Here is a 9,915-nt window from a genome sequence, read left to right as displayed (position 1 = left end):
AGGAGGGCAGGGCAAAAGAGGGGGTGCAACGAGAGCTCCGCCCCCGGAGGCTCTGCGCAGGCGCAGTGGCTGCTACCGCAGGCAGGGGGCGGCAACATGGCGGAGTGAGCGGCGGCGTCGGGGCTTCACAACAACAGTGGCGTCCGCAGCAGCGGCAGCAGCAGCGTCAGTAGCGGCGGCCACAGCCTGAGCTTCAGCGCCGGCCAGCGTCGTGGCCAGCCGCTCGCCCCCCAGGGCTTTTCGGAGCGGTGGCCGCATCTCCGCGGGGGGCGGGCCGGGCCGGACGGACTGGGAGGGGGAGAGAGAGGAGGCAGCGGTAGCGGCGGCGGCGGCAGCGGCAGCGGTACAGCTGCTGGGCGGGCACTGCCGCTCGCCGGGCAGCGGTTAGCGGCGCAGCCACCGCCGGGAATAAGCCTGGGAATAACCCACCGCCTCCGCCCGGGAGGGCGCCGGAGCGGGCCGGGCTGACGCGCAGGCGGGAGCGGGCCCGGCGCCGCGGCGCTGGTGGATGCTGGGGCTCCGAGGCGACGGCCGGGGGGCGGGGGCCGAGGCAGGTATAACGGTACCGGCGGAGGCAGCGCCTCTGCTCTTCCCTTCTCCCCAGGAGGGGGGCAAATGGCGAGCGAGAAGCCGGGCCCGGGCCCGGGGCTCGAGCCTCAGCCCGTGGGGCTCATCGCCGTCGGAGCCGGAGGCGGAGGCGGCGGGGGCAGCGGCGGTGGCGGCAGCGGGGGAAGCGCGATGGGAGAGCTGAGGGGGGCGTCCGGCTCCGGCTCGGTGGTGCTGCCCGCGGGGATGATTAACCCTTCGGTGCCGATCCGCAACATCCGGATGAAATTCGCAGTGTTGATTGGACTCATACAGGTCGGAGAGGTCAGCAACAGGGACATCGTGGAGACGGTGCTCAACCTGGTAAGGGAAAAGGCGTGCTCTCCATCTGCCTCCCAGCCCCCCAACCCCCCTCCCCAGCCTCTCGCTCCCACACACCTCCACCCCCAGGGTCGCACACGTTGCGCGTCCCTGGGAGCACCGATCGTCGGGCGGGTATTGCCCAGCGGGTGACCTGCCTGCGCGCAGCCGTAGCCACGCCACCACCCTGCTCTCCTCTGGTCCTCTCCTGCCACCTGAGTGCAGTGCCCAACTTAACACCGCTTATTATCACTTCTCCTGACTATGAGTAGAAATCATTCCTTGCGGTTCAGGTTTTGGGTCGACTTGAGAGTTTAGTTAGGGGGAGAGGAGGCCTCCTTTTCTCTGGGGTTCTTTCTTCTGCACTCTTAATTGTCTGTGGTGTCGCTCTCCGAGGATGAAAGCCTTGCCCCTGGAGTCTAAATTCCCCCGTGCTACTGAAATGTGAGAAGCGCATTAGCTCTAACTTGAGCAGCTGGGGTGTGATGTTTTCGAATGAGGAGAATGATGCAGTTTTGCATCTGCCTTTAAATATATTCAGAGGCTATGATGGAGAGTATTGTGACTGTATCTCCCACCCCCCCTCCCCGCCCCATCTCTTTTTAGGCAGCTTTCTTTCTTTGTAATATTGTCCTGAATATGCTGACCTCTTAGTCTTTTGTGTGTGTGTGTGTGCGCACACAAGGTGTTAAAATGTGAGGGCACCAAATCATACAGGTTGGTTTCTATGGTTGCCTTCTGAGAGCGTGGCATGGATAAAGACCAAAGGAAAGGTGTTAAATGCAGCCATAGGTTTTGGTTTCTTTCATGATAAGAAAGAGTTACTGCAGAACTGTGTATGACTTAATGTTTTGCGCTATCTACAGAGAGGCTAAGAAGCGTTCAAGATGTCACGGGAAGAAATGAGAAGAAATAAAGAGAGCAGAATCATAAATTGCGGATAATTAAGAGTTCATTTTTAGTTCATTTTTAATGTTTTGCAAATGCAGTTTTTGCTGCAGCAAAGCTTTTAAAACAGTTTCCTCTGCAATATCTAGTCTTTGACATACTGTTAAGGTAGGGTTTTGGAAGACAAGGCTTAAATCAAGAGCGATCAGTTGGCTGTTCTATTTGGTGTCGAATCACAGAAATATAAAAATATGCTTACAAGGGGATTTTATAACACCCATGTAGTCTGATTTTTCAGCCAAGCAATTATTTTTATTTGATCTACTGGAAAACTGAGAGAAAGCTGCAGCTACAGCAGTGGTGCCCCGAGACATGGATTAATGTCTACGGTTTATGAACCTCTTAAATTCACAGAAAAGTTAAAGCTGCCTTTTTTCCCCTTTTTTGCTAGTACGTCAAGTCAAAGATAGGAGATACGTATTTGCTTTGTTGTATTATTACTGTTTAAATAGAATACACCTCTTTCTACTCTGTCTACCCTTCAAATAAATCACCACAAAAGTCATTGTAAGTTTAGGGGAATGTCACCTCCATACAACCAAATTCTTTTCAAAACAATAACAGAAATACTGTTTCTTGGTAGTTTTAATTTTAACCAGCTGCAAATAGGAGGTCAGTACTTGCCTTTTTAAAAAATAAGATGAAATCTCAAAATATGTTAGTATGTTAGCAGGTACTGTATTTCTGTAAATTTGAAAGAGCACATAGAAAGTTTTTTTTTTTCCAGTTTTCACCTAACCAGTACCATTTTTACCTTAGATGATGTGATATTAGGTTATTTTAGTAGCTATTTGTGTGCTTACTTAATACATTTGAACATGATAAGAGGCAGTAGAGCTCTCACAAGCTGGAAACTGATTTGAATGTGTAACCAGTTTGGACTCTGCAGCAATAGTGATGTATGCCAGATCAGTTCTTAACAGATGGGGTTCTATAGATATACAGTAGGTTAAGAAAGGAAGTGAAATACTTCTCTTGAGATAGAAAAGAAATTTAACTGTTTTACAGTGCAGTGAAAATCTGGCATGAAGTCTCAGTATGCAAACATTATGTTAGAGATTAACTTTACTGTTAAGCTTAATTGGAGTAATCAGAAATAAGGTAATACCGAAATGTTATATCCCAAATCCACATAAGACCTTGTAGCTGCATTGATTTTGGAATAAAAAAGGTTAGGTTTAAAATTTCTTTGTACGTATTTAAAGGATGCAATAGGTCTTTAAATGGAAACCTTTGGGGAAAAGAATATATGACAAAGGGAGCTCTTTACTATTAAGTTGTTAATTATATTGATTTTGGAATACAAATTGATCACTTGAAGGGTAGTATTTCTTGAACTGTAGGTTTAAGGCTTTATCTTTCTAATATATTCATGATGAAAATGTCATGTGAAAATTTAAGGTGATTCTGGAAATATTCGGAAATCATAGGCATTTAAAAATAATTATCAAAACTTAATTCTATTTACTTAATAAGTAAATCAGTAAAATCCATTTAGGGAATTCAGTGACTAGTTAGAAGTTGGAAGCCTCTAATATTATCTCTAAAATGACTTTTTTCAATTTTCAATCTTAATTTAAAACTTTAAATTAAAAAAGTAGGTAAAAATAGTGAAATCTCTATCACAGTGCCATTTATGACAAAAAAGAAAGGAGGGGAACTAATGAAACTTCAAAACAGTTTCTACTTAAACAGTCTAAATTAGTCACCTTTGCCAAAATATTTGTCTATTTTTCCTGTACACCCGTATCTCTAGATAATATGAGAATACTAATACTTGGTTTTCGGGTGCTATTTCTCTCTTGCTTTGCCCAAAGAATTAAAAGTTTTGCTGAGTAAAGTTTAAGCATGCAGTGAAATATAGGGCTTCAACACAGCCATGGCTGTAATTTTCCTGCTTTTGTTTGGCAAGGTAGAGCTATTTCCATCACTCAGGTGGGTTGTGAATTTGTCAAAGAATCACCAATGTAAAGAGAAATAAGATGAATAATTTCTATTGTAGATATATTTTGTATAATGATACTGATAACTTGAAACATTAAAATATAGCACCCTGTGTTTATAGCATCAGGAAGATGAGTAAATTAAATTGTAAATAATGTTACGATGAGATTATATTGTCAAGAATTTTGCAGTGTAGCTGTGAAAGAAGCTGATCATCAACAAACTTTGACTTTAGGAAGAATTATTTAATATGGCAGTACAAGAGAGTGACTATAGATTAGGAATTTGGTTGCCTGTTTCAGTTATAAAATAGGCATACTGCTTAATCGAGTGCTTCCTTTGTAAACACCCTTAACATATGTTTATATAGGTTTTTCTTTCCTTGAAGTAAATGCTATGTAAATATCGTGTGTTCTCTGTTTATAACTTGAAAGTTTCTTTTTATCAAAGATTTTAATATAAACATAGTTTTAGAAAAGTTAAAATAGAGGATTGATATTTACTTAGTGAAAGAATTCAGGTTTGAATAGTTGTCTTAGGTAGTATAATTCTATAGCATTTAAAGTTTTTTTTTCACAAATTATAGTGTGATATCAGTGTATCTTGGAGAAAATGTTTCCTCTGATAATTTCATTTTTTTTTTTTCCATGTGAATGGCATATTGTATTGAAAGCAATACAAGATACTTTCCCAGGATTTTGTGGGCTAAGTTCCTCTCCTCTCTTGCATGTGAATCATAGTTTTTTTGTTAAAAGGGAATTTTTAAGTGATTCTCTTGTAAGTGAACGTGACAATAATTTTTCTTAGAGTTTTTTCATTTGCAGTTTGATAATCAGAATCATTTTCACTTTAAAGATACTTAGAATTTCACAAAAAGTATATTCTACATTTGAACTAAATTTATTTTAAAAGTATGTAGTTGCAACTTAGAGTCATGGTTTTAACAAAACCATATTTACTTATATTAAAAGAGAATTTCCTGCATTTTAATTTATACTGACATGTAAGTCTTGTCATATTAACTTGAATTATATTTTATTTTTGCCTTTGGGTACTGAAAGTTAAATTAAGAATGCATTTGTAAACATTAGAAGTTACACTATTAAGAGTTCTGAGATTTTCCACAGAAGGATTAATTTAGTCATGGAATGACGCTAAAGCAGTCTTGATGAGCCCTGAGAAATGTATAGAATTGTTGAATCGTTATATTGAACACCTGAAACTAATGTATCACTGTATGTTAATTATATTGAATAAAATTATATTGAATAAAAAAAGACAGTAAAGAGCAAATACTCTATAGCCAGATTATGATCAAGGCGTATTAATATTAAATAAGTATTTTGTATATTGCTAGTCAGTTTTGGCAAATACTGTGCTGTTGAATAAATGTGTCTTAAGGTTCTGTCTTGGCTATACTTTCTCCAAACACAGTGTAGAGAAAGTCATTGGTCCTAGCAGACTCACCCCCCCCCATTTTGGATCACTGATGTACTACTGTATCATAAAATTCAATCATCCACATTTTTACTGTTTATTTTAAATGTTATTTTGCATCAGTTTCATAGGCTTCTAATTTCTTGCCTGTACTTTTCATATCTTATGCATTGTCAGGTTTCATAGAACACTCTACTTTTGGATAGTGGGGGAACCAATATCTCCTTATACAAAGATACACCTATCACTCTCTAGTATTGTTATTTTATTTATTTTTCTAGTATTGTTATTTATATGTGTTTCCCCTCCTATGCTGTGAACTCCTTGAGGGTAGGAGGCTATTTTATGCATACAGCTGGTCCTTGACTTAACCGATGGTTCAACTTATGATTTTTGACTTTACAATGGTCCCAAAGTAATACACATTCATTAAAAACCATACTTAGAATTTTGATCTTTTCCTGGGTTGGTGATATGCAGTATGATATTCTTTCGTGATGTTAGGCAGCAAGTCACACCTCCCAGTTAGCCACCGGATCATGAGGGTGAGCAACTGATACACTCAGCCATCCTGTACTCATCCAGCCATTCTGTTTTTCTGTACTTTCAGCATAGTATTCAATAAATTACAGGAGGTATTCAACACTTTATTATAAGATAAGCTTTGTGTTAGATCATTTACCCAATTGTAGGCTAATGTAAGTGTTCTGAGCATGTTTAAGGTGGGCTAGGCCAAGCAATGATGTTCAGGATGTTAGGTGTATTAAATGCGTTTTTGACTTTTGATATTTTCAACTTACAATGGGTTTATCAGGACATAACATCATAAGTTGAAGATACATGTTTATCTTTTATATTTTCGGCTCTCGGGTAAGTTAAATGCATTTTGAGTAGGCAGGACCCCGTTCTTAGGCAGTAGGAGACCAGTTTCTCAAATTACAATCAGCAGTAAGGTCCAGACCCAAGATCCTGAAAAAAATGAGACTCATTGAATGCATTGCCAATTCTGTAACTAGAAATGTGTGTTGAATATGTATGCATTATGTATACCTTACTACATATGTAAATGTTATTTTAAACCGGCATGGTGGAAGAAGACTCTGATAAGAACTTTTCATTTCAATAAACCTATGTATATGTCAAATATATAAGCACATGACAAAGATTATGTTATTATCAGCAAAGAATACATATAATGCTTTGACTAGAAATTAAGAAGTATTGGGACACCTGGGTGGCTCAGTCGGTTAAGCATCTACCTTCGACTCAGGTCATGATCCAGGGTCTGGAATCCAGTCCCGCATTGGGCTCCCTGTTCAGCGGGGAGCCTGCTTCTCCCTCTCCCACTTCCCCTGCTTCTGTTCTGTCTCTCTCTCTGTGTCAAATAAATAAATAAAATCTTAAAAAAGAAATTAGAAAGTATTGTTACAATATGTCATATTACCAGGAATAGTGGACATCTCTTGTTTTTGTCTGTCTAGCATACATTTCCCTTTTTGATAAGGGTACTGCAGTTGCTTTTGAGGAACCACTTACTCACCATTCTTAGTGCAGCTGGTTTAGGTGGGCTGGGCATATAACCCAGGCATGGCCAGAATCACTGTGATTGGTTCAGGGATGAACATTTAACTCAAGGGGAGTCACAGGGTCAATCATAGGACTTGTGCTGAAACTCTGTTGGTGATGCTGAGTTGGTAGATTCATCCTGTAGTTGTGGGAGCCTGTATTAGAACTTGACTAAGTATAAAGAGAGAGAGAGAGAGAAATATATTCTTTTTTTTTTAAAGATTTATTTATTTATTAGAGAGCATGTGTGCAAGAGCCTGTGAGCATGTGCATGAGTTGGGGGGAGGGCAGAGGGAGAGGGAGAACCGGGAGCACTCCCTGCTGAGCATGGAGCCCAACGCTGGGCTTCAAGCTGGGCTCAATCCCAGGACGCCAAGATCATGACCTGAGCCGAAATCAAGAGTTGGACGCTTAACCGACAGCCACCCAGGGGCCCTGAGAGAGAGAAATATATTCTTGATTCTGCTTAAACCTCTGGAATTCCCTGTGCCTATGGAGATTATCTTTTAACATTAAATTCTTTCTTTTAAAATTTATTGTTGTTAGCTTAAAGTCATTTTAAATTGGAGCTTTGTCATTTATAAAAGGAAAGAGTCCTTTCTAGCATAGACTTTAGTAAATGGAAATGGGGTGTTGTAAGGAACAAGACCTTAAATGTTGAAATGGAGTATAAGGCAATGAGGACTTTGCTTTCCCCTACCAATTCCTTTTCAGGAATTACAGAGCAGCTGTTTTTTTTTTTTTTTTTTTTTTTTAATATTTTATTTATTTATTCGACAGAGAGAGAGACAGCCAGCGAGAGAGGGAACACAAGCAGGGGGAGTGGGAAGGAAGAAGCAGGCTCATAGCAGAGGAGCCTGATGTGGGGCTCGATCCCACAACGCCAGGATCACGCCCTGAGCCGAAGGCAGACGCTTAACCGCTGTGCCACCCAGGCGCCCCAGAGCAGCTGTTTTAAATTGTCACCTGTGTATCTTTGCCCATGGAATTACTGAGGCGGTAACTTTAAGGATACTGTAGTGTTTTGGCCACCTTTTTTGTGGCCTTTGATAATGTTTTATAAGAGGGCAGCTAGCCTTGTCGCAAGCTGGCATGCTTGAAAACGGAGAGGGAAGAAAATACTGTCTTTACAAGTAAGAGCAGCCCTTTCTGCCTGTAGCTACACATAGCAGAGAATCAGAATATCAAGAACTTTGAAGGTTGAAAAGCCTATTATTTATTTATTTATTTATTTTTTTACCCCATGCTAAAGTTGGTAAGAGGAAAGGCAGGAGTTTACATTAAAACCACATAAAATTTTGTTTTATAAGCTTCTCTCAAGCACCTCATGCGTTATACTCTCAGCTTCCTGAAGTAACAATCCAGTTCCTAAAGAGCTTTAAAAGCAGATGCTACTGGGGAACAAGTGAGAGAATAGCCTGTGCTTCCTCACCAGCTTATTGTTTCACATCACTTCAAGGAAAATCATTAAGCTGAGGGTAGAGGGGATGAGTACTGTGAAGGTCCGTCGCTGGGAGACTGAATATTGTTAGGAAATTGGAAAGACAGGAATCTAGATCGGCAAGCTATATCTTGACGAGATCTCTGGCTTTGATGCTACTTCCACCAGCTGACTGAAGTTAATTGACCAAAAATTATATTAAGTTTTTAGGAAAACTACTTCTAGAGTGACTTTAAGTCTGGTAAACAAAGACCTGTGTTCCTTTCCTTCTAAGGCAGTTCTAAGCTTTAGTAAGAGGAAGTGGGCTGCTAAAGCAGTGTAGCTGCTGCTGGACGGAAAATCTAAAGCTAAGAGGGTAAACGGACAAGTGAGGTCTGAGATGGTAGGAATGAGTACATCCGAATTGGCTGAACAAGGAAGTGTATTGCCAGGATAAGGAATTCTTGCTACTCTAACCAGTAGTGTATGGTGTATGGTGTATGCTTCAAATTAGTGGCCATGGTTTATCTTTGACGCTCTTCTAAGTGGGAATTATTATGTTCTTTTACCATCCTATATTAAGTATCTGGGAGATAGTTAAATTTATTGCGTAACTGTATGTTGTCAGATAATGAGGTACCACCAAAAAGAATGCACATTTGGACCTGACCAATTCATAGCACAAAGATTTTATTAGACTTGTAGCTTGATGCAGTAACTTGACATTGTCTTTATCTCTTCCTCACCCCCTGCTCACCCACTACCCCTTTGAGGTGATTAGTACATTTTCTATTGTGGCTACGGTAGTAACATTGTTAAACATGGGTATTAAAGAATTATGTACATAGAAAAAAGTGAATATATACATGAAAAATTAGGTATATACACCTTATATGCATATAAGTGTATGGGCAGCCAAGGGCTAGAATGTTAAAATTTTCTGTCAGTTTTGGCTGCATAACATCCATTTTTTTCTACTGCTAACAGTTCTAGATTTTTTGACACTCCTTTGGGGAGTCATCCCTTCTTGATTCTTTGTTTATATGGTTTGGGGTTTCCGTGGATTCCTTTCTGCTTTCCTGAATCAGAAACATAACCCGGACCTGGCTCATCAATAAAGCTTTTGGTTAAAAATCTAGCTGCACATCTGAGTAGCTTGGTAACTTCTTTAATTCTGTCAGAGGAAGGGAAAGATAACTGACCATTGGAGTTGGTAAGATGTTAGAATATAATTCTGTATTTGACTGGCAATCTGTCACCATGAAGCAGATTATGTTTGAGAATGGACCTATCACAGAGACACCTAGAACCAAGAGATAGATTACTAATGACATCTTTGGAACCATTCAGATCAGTCATATCCCCAGACTTTTCAGTGCATTAAGCTAATAATACATTTCCTGTTTTGCTTAAGCCAGTTTAGTTGCACCCTGTTGACTCCTGACCAATATCCTGAATTAAAAAAACAAAAAACCTTAGGTATTAAGTATTATAGGACAAGTCATAAGAAAAATATTAACTTGGTAAAGGACTTGGTATATTTCAAGAAAGAAGAAATATATATTGCTCATTAATATAGAAATTTATTTTCACTAACAACATAATAGTAATATAAAATGAAAAACAAGTGATTAAAAACAAAATTACCATTGTTTCCTAGGCATGCTTAAATAATCTTTTTTTTTAAGATGATT

The 9,915-nt window shown here is 40.1% G+C and overlaps 1 protein-coding gene across 6 annotated transcripts in view; it reads left to right on the top strand.

Moving 5' to 3' along the window:
• The first annotated feature begins 89 nt into the window (after positions 1 to 89).
• NBEA (neurobeachin) overlaps positions 90 to 9,915 on the top strand; it is a 662,109-nt gene continuing 652,283 nt past the window's right edge. For all 6 annotated transcript variants that reach the window (XM_048215508.2, XM_048215507.2, XM_048215504.2 and 3 more), the window contains exon 1: positions 90 to 909. In XM_048215508.2, the coding sequence (XP_048071465.2) occupies positions 616 to 909 (294 nt within the window). In that variant the 5' untranslated portion in view covers positions 90 to 615. The remainder of the gene's footprint in view (positions 910 to 9,915) is intronic.

This window comes from Ursus arctos, unplaced genomic scaffold (genome assembly GCF_023065955.2).
Source record: "Ursus arctos isolate Adak ecotype North America unplaced genomic scaffold, UrsArc2.0 scaffold_10, whole genome shotgun sequence".
NCBI lineage: Eukaryota > Metazoa > Chordata > Mammalia > Carnivora > Ursidae > Ursus > Ursus arctos.
Note: the sequence above shows the minus strand (reverse complement) of the source record. Positions and strands in the feature narration are given on the sequence as shown.